The sequence below is a fragment of the Neomonachus schauinslandi genome, chromosome 7 (assembly GCF_002201575.2).
Source record: "Neomonachus schauinslandi chromosome 7, ASM220157v2, whole genome shotgun sequence".
Taxonomy (NCBI): domain Eukaryota; kingdom Metazoa; phylum Chordata; class Mammalia; order Carnivora; family Phocidae; genus Neomonachus; species Neomonachus schauinslandi.
Window position 1 is genome coordinate 32,412,028 of NC_058409.1, and position 13,261 is coordinate 32,425,288.

Below are 13,261 nucleotides of genomic sequence, written 5' to 3' on the forward strand. Positions count from 1 at the left end.
TACTTACTTATTTATTTTAACCAGTTGTTAACCTTGTTAACACATAGGATTCTGAGTTCCTTTGAGAATCTGTTAAAAGTTATGGGCTTTTCCCCCAGGCAGCTAATACATACTCATCTAAGCCATGGACTTAGGTAAGGAACCCAAGCCCTAAAAAGGTTTTTCATTCCTTCTCTAAATCTTAAATTGTTATTCTATTAAGAAATAATATACTGTATTTTAGTGCACAAACTGTGTTAAACTCTTGGATATCAAAGCCCCCAATAGAAAACAGATAACATTAGTTACCAGTCTTTTTTTTTTTTTAAAGATTTTATTTATTTGACAGAGAGAGACACAGCGAGAGAGGGAACACAAGCAGGGGGAGCGCGAGAGGGAGAAGCAGGCTTCCCGCGGAGCAAGGAGCCCGATGCGGGGCTCGATCCCAGGACCCTGGGATCACGACCCGAGCCAAAGGCAGACGCTTAATGACTGAGCCACCCAGGCACCCCACCAGTCTTTTTTTTTAACTAAAATTTTCACTAAGCTGACTAAAATGTTAAAACTGAATTGAATGAATCAACTCGTATTAGGATGTCTTTGTCTGGGAGTAACAGAAAACTGAGCTCAAAATGGCTTAGAAAACAGTGGGGAAAATTTATTTCCCATGGAAACAAGTCCTGCTGTGGAGGATAGTTAAATCAGTGTTTCATTGACATCATTAGGGATAATCGACGCTTCTGCTCAGCAGGTTGGTACAGCTGTCCCTCCGGCAGGGTTCTAACGCCTATGGCAGTTTCAGGCATCACGGCAGAAGCACAGCCGTGCTCAACAGAAGAAAGAAAACAATTTCTTCTCTTCCTTTGCTCTCCAAGTGCAGTAAAACCTCAGCAGCCCTCACTTGCCATTGGTCAGAATGTGCCATTATTTGGCAAAGGAATGGGATTATTGTGATGTACATGATAAAGCTTCCGAGGTCAAGGCGTACCTGGAACAACGGGACAAAATAATTGGTTTTGGCACTGGGCAACCAAAGTAAAAGTATCATCAAAACATAGTTCTAAGGGCACCTGGGTGGTTCAGTCGTTAAGCATCTGCTTTCGGCTCAGGTCATGATCCCAGAGTCCTGGGATGGAGCCCTGCATCAGGCTCCCTGCTCAGTGGGGAGCCTGCTTCTCCCTCTCCCTCTGCCTGTAGCTCCCCCTGCTTGTGTTCTCTCTCCCTCTCTGGCAAATAAATTTAAATAAAATCTTTAAATAACAAAACCCGTATTTCTAGAAGGATGAATATTACGTGGGGAAGACTGTCTTTAAAAAAAAATAAATAAATAGATCAGAGAACTTCAAAACAAAGAGTCTATAAAGCCAGAATTGTATTTTGAGATTGACTTTCCACGAAAGGAAATACATCTGCATATATGATAATCATTTCAAGTCAGTAATATATAAAATATTTCCACTTAAAAAAATTGTGAGAGCTAAATGACAGCATTAGTGTATGAAAGTCTTGTGTTTTATGTGCCCTTAAGTTAAAATGTGAATTTCTACCCGCTAAACTACTATAAACTAATTTGCTTTATTTTTCAGTTTTCCACCTATTTCCCTGGATATTTTGATGGTCAGTACTGGCTCTGGTGGGTGTTCCTGGTTTTAGGTAAGTGCTTTTAACATAGACAAAGGAGAGAAAAGATAATTGTTAAATTTTAGAAGTAAAATTACTTTTAATCCTCCCTCATCTTGCTTATGATACAGTAAGAGATTAGCAATATAAGTATGATTTTTAAAATATTTTTTAAAGATTAGTTTGTCATCACCATTAGAATAACGTGCATGTTAATGAAACGTCTCATAGTGGTGGTCGAATTTTTCCTAACCCATTCATATATACTTCTCAGGTTTCCCATGTGACCAGTGGGACCACACTAATAAGATGACTTTATAGTCTATGAGTTTTTTTCCCCTGGAGAATTATTGCCACAGAAGGGTTCACAAACTCCACCCCAAATTGTTCATAGGTATATTTTAACCAATTGAACTAGTCAGGAGTGTATGCGGCCAATCTTCAGTTGGATCTGTTAGCAGGAAACAAAATGTATAGCCTTGCTAGAAATAACTTCTGGGAGAATCATTATTGGGCTTCCAGAATTCTTTAGTTCAATACTGATGAGAATAAGAATGATTTTGCAATGAGGAGGAGGCCTTTTTTTTTAAAAAAAATATGCTAGGCATTTCAGGTTGTTCATCTTAAGATTATCTTCTTTGCTGTAAGTATTTATTTTAAAATCTCTTCTTTCAAGACATGTTAAAGCAAAGAAATGAACATTGGGGTGGATAGTGTTGGCTTCTTCATTCTTTGTATAGAAAATCTATATGATACAATAACAGACCACCATCCCTGCTGCCATTTCTATGGAATTATAGCAGGGCCAACCTGTAGCTGTTAAAGATGGTATAATTGCTTCGCCCTGCTTCTGTGATATCACTTGCTCCTGTCTCCAATTTTGGGCCTTCCTGTTGCCTCCATAATTAAGATCTCTGGTGGCAATGCTGCTAATTGGGTCTAGTTAGTACAGTGTAGACCTACCTGCTTTGCCTATGGTGATAGACTGAACCTAAATTTTACTTGGAAAATACAAGTCTTAAATCACACCACCCCCAACCTCTCCAACAACATCATCTACTCTGCTGATAGTCATTGGAATTCCACGGAAAGAGAAATCATGATTTCCCCCCTCCTTAATTATTGAGACACTTAATGATAAAAATGCCCCAAAGAAGAGTTACTTTGGAGGAATAGTTTCTTGGTTTGCTTATTCTCAAAATTGTATCTTTAAGAAAAAGGCTGACTCCTTCCCCACCACCCCTAGCGTAAATCCAAGCAAATCCTGAATGGACCAAAGGAGAGCCATTTAAGCATATTTTCAGGTTGATTGTTGACAGCACAGATTATTTAAAGAAACTTAATGAATTTATTGTCTTCCTATATTGAAGTTTCATGGGAAATTATAATACTCGTTATTAATTGATCTTTCTGTCTTACTGTTTACTAATAAGCAAAAAAACAGGCTTTGGATATCATTTGTGCATTTGGACCCAGTGTTTGGGTCATTTTTGGGATTTCTCTTGCAGAAAGAACCAATTTTGGGGTGTTTTGTTGCAAGGAACAGGGCCACACAGAGCTCTCAAGCTGGCAGCCTGTGAGCTACATCTAGCCGGGAGTTGTGGTTAGTTTGTTCCACAGTTATTTTCAGAGGTTTTTTTTTATTAGCTGCCATCATTTAAAAATCAGGAGTTTCCACATAAAATGTCTGAATTTTTTTTTTACTTTTCTTAAAAATTGGAACATCTAGCAAAACAGGCCTCTATTTCCACATGGCACCCACCCTTTGACTAGAGCTGAGTTGTAGGTGTCCCCTCTATACAGGTTATGTGTTCTCTATTTCACTAGGATTCCCCAACCCAGCACTTAACGGGGTGACCCCTGCTCTATAGCCACTTACTGCTTTTGGTACCAAACAGAGTGGGAATGAGGAGTGATCGCTGAATGGGTACCGATTTTTTTAGGGGTGGTAAAAATGTTCTAAAATAAAGATAATAGTTTTGGTTGTACAGCTCCATACCTATACTAAAATTAAACCCAGTAAACTGTATACATTAAATGAGTGAACTTCATGGTATGTGAGTTACATCACCATGAAGGTGTTTTTAAAAAGCCCTCTTAAGACTCAGACACCAGCTCTAAAGGAGGAGGACCAGGAGCATGTGAGCTATCCTTGGAGGGGGCACATCACCTTCCCCACAGATTGTTAGAAGAGGTGCCAACTGTGAATGTGTAGCTTCTGGCATAGATACACAAAATTAGTCTTAACTCCCTTAGTGTCTGGTAAATAAATGGCCAAGTGTACCCTACTTGTCTATATTTTTTAAAAATAGAGAAATAGAGTTCAGAGTTGAGAATATACGAATTGGTGCTAAAGGAAAAAAAAAAAAAAAAGAATTGTAATGGATAAGGGGATCCTGACATCTAGTGGACAGCTTATGTACAGTTGACAGAAAAAAAATACCATGACCCGAAGGGATGGTGCACTTGTTTTTTTTTTTTTTTTGACTTGAGAAAAGTATTTTATAACCTGTCCTTTATTTATTTATTTATTTGGAGTTAATTATCTTGAAATACTTTTTTGGAACCCAGAAGGTAGGTTTTGATAATGCTTCTCAGGTTGCCAAATGTAAATGTTTAACTCCATCTTATTTTTTATTTCCCTTTTAGATCAATTAGATTCTTAATGTGCAAAAAGAGTTTCATTTGGGCTCTTGAGATTATGTCTTCTCATTGAGAAATGGAAATCCTTTGGAAGTTTTGGAGAAAATTACTCATGTTTTGATAGCTTTTAGCAGAAAAAATGATAAAGTAGTGCTATCAAGAGGGATGTTTTTGGGGAGGGGACTTAATACGGAAACTATAAATTCATTCTTGACTTTTCTTTTTTAAATCAGGCTTTCTCCTGTTTCTCAGAGGATTTATCAATTATGCAAAAGTTCGGAAGATGCCAGAAACTTTCTCAAATCTCCCCAGGACCAGAGTTCTCTTTATTTATTAAAGGTATTAAAAAAAACAAAACTTGGGGCGCCTGGTGGCTCAGTCATTAAGCATCTGCCTTTGGCTCAGGTCATGATCCCAGACTCCTGGGATCAAGCCCTGCATTGGGCTCCCTGCTCAGCAGGGAGCCTGTTTCTCCCTCTCCCACTCCCCCTGCTTGTTTCCCTCTCTCGCTGTATCTCTCTCTGTCAAATAAATAAATAAAAATCTTTTAAAAAATAAAATAAAATAAAAACCAAAACTTTATTTTAGTCCTAGTATAATCACGTGATACATTGCAGATTGCTATTCAGGTTCAGAGTAGAGTATACCTCCTGTGGTAGGAAATACAGAGAAGGTAAAGAAGCCTTCTTAAGGTCTTTGCCTTTTAGCAGTTTCTAGTTTAGTAAGGGGTGTTTTCATGAAAAGCTGTTGAAAAGGGCAAGTTAGAAAAACTGCCATAGGAGAAAACGTTTTCTCATGTTCTGGCAATACAGAAGACGCAGGAGTCTTAGTGTAGTCATCAGGGAGGTAGGATATTTGGCTGCAACTATGGGGTCCTAGATCTTTGAATCTTGAATCCTGAAGCCACTGCTTACTGTACCAGTTCCGGAGGAAAGATTGGGAAGGAGCCTTTCAGGCCTCATCACTGAGCTTTAATTAGATCCCCTAAACCCCAGAGCTCCAAAGTGAAGAAACCATTGGCTGCTTTAGAAACTCCTTTTGTCGAGGCGCCTGGGTGGCTCATCGGTTAAGCGTCTGCCTTCGGCTCAGGTCATGATCCCAGGGTCCTGGGATCAAGCCCCACATTGGTCTCCCTGCTCCACGGGAAGCCTGCTTCTCCCTCTCCCACTCCCCCTGCTTGTGTTCCCTCTCTCGCTGTCTCTCTCTCTCTCTCTGTCAAATAAATAAAAAGAAACTCCTTTTGTCTAGTTTACTTACAAGCCCACCAAGGCTTCCATCTCTTAGAATTAGTCAGGGAGACTTTCCTGGTGCTCTTCTTCAGGTTCATAACCTGATATTACCACTCTGGTGGTAATGAGGGTCAAACTCAAGGAAAGGAAGGGGAAAGGGCCTTTTCCCCTGCCTCGCTAGAACAGAAGTCTAAGCCCTGATTTTATTCCTAGGTGGTTTTCCCCAGAGCTGGTTTCATCTTATATCACTGGCTACAAAAAGGAAGAGCTCTAGCCTGATGTGGGGTTCGATCCCAGGACCCTGGGATCATGACCTGAGCCAAAGGCAGACACTTAACCGACTGAGCCACCTAGGCGCGCCTAAGATTTTATTTTTAAGTAATCTCTACACCCAGTGTGGGGCTCACACTCACAATCCCGAGATCAAGAGTCGTATGCTCTACTGACTGAGCCAGCCAGACGCCCCCCAAAGATCAGACGAGGTTTTGTAAAGGGTGTACCAGTTGCGATGAAGGTTAAGTGGTGGGTAGAATTTCTACTAATGAAAATTGGATGGGGTGGGGAAGATTTCAGAATCACCTGAAGCAGAGTGAAGAGTGTAAATAGAGGCAAGGAAGAATGGAGCTTGCTCAAGGGACAACAATTTGATTGTAGCATAAAGGAGTGTTGAAGGTCAAGGCTGGAAAAGCCAGGTTGAGACAGTGTTTTCAAATATCTAAGTACTAAGTATCTAAGTACTGAGTACTAAGCCCATTTGCAATGGAACTATAGAATTCATAGAGCAGCCCTAAAAATCCAGTGACATGTTGGCTCATTGCAAGGCTGACCCTTCATGAACATTAATTTGTTCTGTATTTTCTGCTGGGTGGTCAAGAGTTTGTGTAGGTAATCATATGCTAAGAGTAGAGTTCTCAGTTTTGAAGATTCGTGGTGGTATCAGGATGTGTGCTTCTAGGAAAGAAAGTAGCCGCCATATATAATTTGCCAGGTGATGGGGGACAGCATTAAAAGTTTGTAAGCAACAGAATAATATGATGAGAACTTCTCGAATATGACAAAAAAATTTTTTCAAGCATGGTATGATAATATTTTTCAGCACTCATTTAAGCACTTTATATATATAATTAAATATTCTTATGTAAGTAACAGAAGGTTATAATGATAGATGAGCTCAGATACCCGCATAGTGGAGTATATTCATAAGGCGTTTCTTACAAAAGTTAAAGCATACAAAGAACTTAGGCTTGTGTTGGTTAAAGTTAAGTTTCTTCAAGGGAGTATGTATTTTATTTGAAAGAAAAGTTTAGTCATCAAGATTACCACACCTGTTGATGTTTTTTTTTTTTTTGAGAAGGGGAATGTTTTATTGCATGTTTAAAAGTGTGTGGCATATCCTGAATTTGAATTAGGACACAGGTGGACATTGACATTGCTGGTCTAGCCCCTAATGCCCATGATGTGTCTTTGTGTCTAGGACATCCTAACTTTAATAAGAGACTTATCCGATGTTCTTTGCAGTTTTATGCAGTTACTGTTGTCATCTTTTTTCTTTCCTCTCCATATCTGATTATAATTGGTAATTATTTCTAAGCCTCAGGTTTAACTCTTACCTACCAGAAATTCAAAAGTTAATTCTTTTGGGTTGCCATGGTTCCCCTTCTTACAAAGGGTACCAAAATCACCTATAGATTTCCCCTAATACATTGGTGCCCAAAAATATCCTGAGGGACAGATTTCTTTCTCTCTCTCTTTTTTAATATCTTAAAATTATTTTTAAGTAATCTCTGCAATGTAGGGCTCGAACTTAGAACCCCAAGATCAAGAGTCACATGCTCTACGGACTGAGCCAGCCAGGTGCCCCTTCTTTCTCTTTTTAAAAAATAATAGATTCCCTTATCTAGTCAAGTGGTAGCTTTGAATTTCTGAATGGACTGAGATCACACCTCTGTCTATTCATTCTTCAGTTAGAAGGAAGTTTTGATGTTTACTAGGGGATTGCACACCTTCCTCATCTTGTTTCTTTTCATTTTTTTTTTTTTTTAAGATTTTATTTATTTATTTGTCAGAGAGAGAGAGAGCACGCGCACAAGAGTGCGCACAAGCAGGGGGAGTGGCAGGCAGAGGGAGAAGCAGTCTCCCCGCTGAGCAGGGAGCCCAATGCGGGACTCGACCCTGGAATCACGACCTGAGCTGAAGGCAGACGTTTAACCGACTGAGCCATCCAGGCATCACTTTGTCATCTTGTTTCTAATACATAACAAATAATAGCCAGGTTGGGAGAAAGCCTGAACTTCTCAGTTTTCCTATACTGTTAGAGACTGTATTGAGGGGCTTTTGTTTATAAAAATTGTTATTTTTTGTTTGGATTTTTAAAAATTCTGAAATGTCTTTATTTGGGGTTATGATTTGAAGTAGGCAGTCCTTAGTACTAATGCTCATGGAGCTGTGGAGGGACATTGTAGGCCTGTGATTCTTTGTATTTTGGAGTCAGAAGGCTTATTGTGCTTTAGGAGTTGTCAGAAATTTCGAGCATCCCCATTGGAGAGCATAGTTTTCTTTCCTTTTCTGTCTGACTTTGGTATTCTAGTTGATTTGAAATAATTTCTGACATGCCCAGAGGATTCAGCACTCTAAATTAGGGGTTTGGGGACTTAGAGCAGCATTTAGAATTTTAATGACTTCCTTACTAATCGTCAGTATCCCCAGAGTGAATCTGAAAAACCATAATATCCCATGGGACTGATTTTCCTTTGTCCATTGACAGGGGTAAGAACTGTTCATCTAGATCCAAATGTAGAATGTTTCTCTAAGTCAGAGGAAACTTAATTTAGTTTGAAGTTGTGCTAACCAACCATCTTATAAGGAATGAAGATTTTATTTTCTTTTATAGAGACTTCTTACTTCATTTAATGTAGTTGTCACTAGTTAAAAGCTAGCTGTAGGCTTACTTTTTGCCAGAAAGACACAGGTAGGGACTTTTAAAATAGCTTTGCCATAACAGAAAAATAACTTAATTCCCATGCTGTCCTACGATCTGGCATTTTACTGGAAAGAGGTCTGAGAATAGCGACTTTTCTTTTCAGGTGACCCAAAATACAGTACACACAAACCAACCTTGAAATGACCCAAAAGCCCTCTTTCTAATCAGCTAAAGTAGTTGTTACAAAAGCCAAACACTAAAGCTCATGTACTACTATCTTAGGGGCCGCTTTCAGGTTCCCTTTCGGGAGCTCATTTAAGCTTAAAAAGGAAATCGGGTTTCCTATCCCATAGCAAGAAGAGCCAAAAGGAACTGCTAGAGGTGGGCCCAGCAGCATCAGGAAGTGTGTGACTGGGAGGAAACAGAAGAACAAAATGCAAATGCTCCTTCTGTATTGTTTAAAAGAAACGGATCCCTTTTAGAAACCTCTTTATCTGAAATGGTCAAGATGTAAAGTGTTCATACTTTTTCTTATTTACCAGCTAACTGGAAAGTAAATGTACGTGGAGTACCACTTCCTCTGATGCTGCCAAGTAATTGAGGGTTTAGCTGCAGCGGCTGGAGCGTGGTGTCCAGCACTACTCCGAAAGTACTTGCACCTAGGAAGCACAGTAGATTTTAAATTCTGTTATTTTAACTACCTGTGAAAGAGGAGGAAAGAAAGTTTTGGGGTGTTTTTTTGTTTGTTTTGTTTTTGATAGAGAAAGAGCAAGCGCTTGCACGCTGGGGCTGAGGGGCAAAGGGAGAGGGAGAAGGAAGCTACCCGCTGAACAGGGAGCTGCGGGGCTTGATCCCAGGAACCTGGGACCATGACCTGAGCCACTCAGGCGCCCTGAGGAAAGAAAGTTTTTTAAGCCCTGACGTTAATGAGATAGGGCCCTTCATAATTAAATGATTCCTCTGACCTGGTGAGCTGTACCTAATAGACACCAGATACTTAAATTTTTCCCCCATATGGTGATAAATGCTTTGATTTTTCCCGTTCTATAGTCTTCCCCCTCCTAATACCTCTCAATTTATTAAAGGAAGTTCACCTCAAGTTAGTTTGATTTATTGGACTGTGTTATAAAGTAGCTAGGTAGTAGAAATGTTTTCAGTGGAATTTTTGCTTTAAAAATTCACATAACGTTCAGGAAGACATGGTTGTCTTCCTCTTGAAATTAAATGATCTCTGGGCTCCTGGTTCCTTTTGTTTCTGAAGTGATCTGATCTACAGTTTACTAATGAAGCCCACAGTCCCTAAAACCCTTCTGTCCTCCGTTGTGTGCCTCCATTGTTTTTGTAACAATTTGTGAGTCAAGTCCATCTGAACAGGCCTCCAGGTCTTAGAGAGAAGTGAGCGCCTCTCTAGCAGTCGTTTTCCCCTGGAGTCTGTACAGTGATTGAGATCACCCATTACTCACCTGTCTAGGTGCTCTTAATGGAATTTTAATGTTCTCTGGGTGGCTCTGACTTTGAGGGATCTATTAAAGCTAATTCACTGCCGGGGAAGCAGCATGGTCTAAGGAAAGTGGCCAGATAGTTTTCTGGACTGCATCATATGTTTGTGCAAATTTTAGTGTTTTGCTGAATAGGAACAATTACATCAGTTTTCTTCTGTTCATGGAAACGGCTAAAATTGAAGTTACTTAAGTTTGTAATTAAGTCTAGCCTTCTGGCAGAAACCTCCATCTGACATCGGTCTGCCAATACTCTTTTTGCTTCTTGGTTTTTCAAGTTCCTTGTGTTTGCATGTCTTTGTCCCTGCACATCCTGAGGTCTCTCAATCTAAACAAAAGTTGCTCTTGTGTCAGTGGTACTGGTTTCCTTGAATACCTACTGAATTTGGGATCTGGTAGAATATTAACAGTTTAAGAAAGCATATGTTGATTTCCTCTTTTGTTGTAGCTCCTCTGCGTTTTGTCAGCCTTTTAAAGATTGATGCAGTTGTCTAATCAGAAAAGTTAGAAGAGGTTTGCTTGGAGCTTTTACAGGAATTTGGAAAGGCAGAAAAGTAAGCTCAGGGCCTGCGTAGTAGCCCATCCACCTACATAGTAGTAGGTGCAGGGTACCACAAGGTAGTTTCTCAAATATTTATTAAGTAGTATGTATCTCCTTAGTGGTTTTCTTTAGCATGAATATCAGGAGTTCCTTATACTTTTCCCCATTATTTCCATGAACACCAAAACAATTATACCAATACAGAAATGCCTCAAAGTATTGGAGTGAAAACTGGACTTTACAATATATGGACATTATAACTTTTTTTTCTGAGATACATGTCCCAAAATACAGACTTTTCCCCTAGTTGATTAAAAAGAAGTATTGGGGGCGCTTGGGTGGCTCAGTTGGTTAAGCGACTGCCTTCGGCTCAGGTCATGATCCTGGAGTCCCGGGATCGAGTCCCATGTTGGGCTCCCTGCTCGGCGGGGAGTCTGCCTCTCTGACCCTCCCCCCTCTCATGCTCTCTATCTCATTCTCTCTCAAATAAATAAATAAAATCTTTAAAAAAAAAAAAAGTATTGGGGCACCCGGGTGGCTCATCGGTTAAGTGTCTGCCTTTGGCTCAGATCATGATCCCAGCATTCTGGGATCGAGCCCCACATCAGGCTCCCTGCTCAGCGGGGAGTCTGCTTCTCCCTTTCCCTCTGAGCTCTCCCTGCTTATTCTCTCACTCAAATAAATAAAATCTTTAAAAAAAAAAAAAAGTTTTATGTGTGGGCACCTTGGTGGCTCAGTCGGTTAGGGGTCTGCCATCTGCTTGGGTTGTGATCCCGGGGTCCTGGGATTGAGTCCCGCATCTGGCTTCCTGCTTAGTGAGGAGCCTGCTTCTCCCTCTCCCTCTGCCCTGTCCCCCCATACCACTCATCTCCCCTCCCCCGTCTCAAATAAGTAAAATCTTTAAAAAAAAAAAAAATATCTGTGATACCTATGAGTTTACAGTAGTCTTTTAACTTTGCCATGTTCTGAGTACAGCATGACATCATTGGCATCCTTATTGGAAATCATCTTTGTGTGAAATCTGACAGAATTGGCAGGGTAAACAGTAGCTTCGGGTGTATCAGGAAAATTACTTGTGCACTTGGATTCTACTGTGTCATAGCCCCCAAGTTACAGTCATTGCTGTGAAGGTTAAGTGTAGGGTAAAGGAAGTGGTATTTGCATTTCATTCTTTTGTGAGGAAGTTTGGAGAGAGAGACTCCTGGCCTCATGGGTTTTAGAGAAAGCATTCAAGTTCTTCCTAGTTCTAGAGTCCTTGGTAACTTTAAGAACTGAAATTTTGATGTTTATTGAATAGTATGATGTCAGTGTATAGTAATCTTAAAGCTATGTTAAAATGTACTTCTTGTGTCTCCAAACATCCTGCTTTCTTTTGTGACTACATCCTTCTCTTGGCCAAAATAACAAGCTAACTAGAGTTTCAATATTCAATATCCTTCTCTGGCAGATGTTTTCTGGCAAAGGCCTTCCTGCGTTTATGAATTCTCTCTGAAGAAGCAAGAGAACACCTGCAGGAAGTGAATCAAGATGCAGAACACAGAGGAATAATCACCTGCTTTAAAAAAATAAAAGTACTGTTGAAAAAGATCATTTCTCTTTATTTGTTCCTAGGTGTAAAATTTTAATAGTTAATGCAAAATTCTGTAGTCATTGAATCATTAGTGGTTAATGTTTGAAAAAGCTCTCGCAATCAAGTATGTGATGTATTAATAATGCCTTATCTATTGTTTGTAGTCATTTTAAATAGCATGAGCCTTGTCCCTGTAGTCAGTAGGGGGCAGTCTTGCTTTATTCATCCTCCATCTCAAAATGAACTTGGAATTAAGTATTTTAGTGTAAGATATGTATAATGCTGGCCATTTTAAAGGGGTTTTCTCAAAAGTTAAAACTTTTGTTTTGACTGCATTTCTGCACATAATTCATACTTGCTGTTAAAATTAACCTGGAAATTTATTCAGTTGTAGTGTGAACACCTGGAAGCAAAATCATAGTGCAAAATACATTTAAGGTGTGGTCAAGAATTTGTTCTTAATTGGTAAATAATAAGCATTAATTTTTTATAGTCTGTATTCTAAATTTTGCAGTACCTTATTGTTCTGTGTTATGAATCTAAAAAATTGTAAAGGCGTTGTCACTGTATAAAATAAAAAGGACAAGGGCAAATGCAGCTTAATTACTAAAATGCAATTCTTGACATTTTCTGTGTGATTAGAGTCCCTACCCCCCTTTTTTCCCCCTTTCCCCCCCCCCTTTTTTGGGGGGGGCTGGTCTCCTGATGATTAGGCCAAGGGCTGGAGTAGGGAGGGGAATAGGTACTTAGGAGCAAGGAAAGAATTAGTTTGGAACTTTTGAGATGATCCCTAACATACTGTAGTACTACTTGCTTTTACTATGTGTTAGCAGAAACCGATGAGTTATAAACGTAGAATAATGTGCTTTCTGCCAAGTGGTAATTCACCTTGGTTTGCTATGTTAAAACTGTAAATACAACAGAACATTAATAAACGTCTCTTGTGTAGCAACTTTTGCTGTAGATTAGTGTTTAATTTCTTGGTTTGCATTTGTTCATTGCCAAGGCAATTTTTTCTAATCTTTATTCATACAGATTCATGCAGAATTACTCACTAAATAAAAAATTGGTTTGGGGCCAATTTTTTTCTTTTTTTTTTTCTTCTTCAGCACAAGAAGTTCCCTTCTCTTATACTCAATATGTTCCTGAAGATGTATGTGAAAATTAGTTCTGCAAAACATAATGGACTAAATGGGGGGGAGGAGTTGTAGAGATCTTAAATTATTCCAGAATTCCTAATCATGCTTCATTTTTCAGACA

General features: G+C 39.4%; 1 protein-coding gene across 3 annotated transcripts in view; it reads left to right on the plus strand.

Annotated features, from left to right (window-relative positions):
* Positions 1–12,953, plus strand: part of NDFIP1 (Nedd4 family interacting protein 1) — a 73,089-nt gene extending 60,136 nt beyond the window's left edge. For all 3 annotated transcript variants that reach the window (XM_044916734.1, XM_044916735.1, XM_021701930.2), the window contains 3 exons: positions 1,566–1,632; positions 4,476–4,581; positions 11,879–12,953. In XM_044916734.1, coding sequence (XP_044772669.1) covers positions 1,566–1,632; positions 4,476–4,579 — 171 coding nt within the window. In that variant the 3' untranslated portion in view covers positions 4,580–4,581; positions 11,879–12,953. The remainder of the gene's footprint in view (positions 1–1,565; positions 1,633–4,475; positions 4,582–11,878) is intronic.
* The last annotated feature ends 308 nt before the right edge of the window (positions 12,954–13,261 follow it).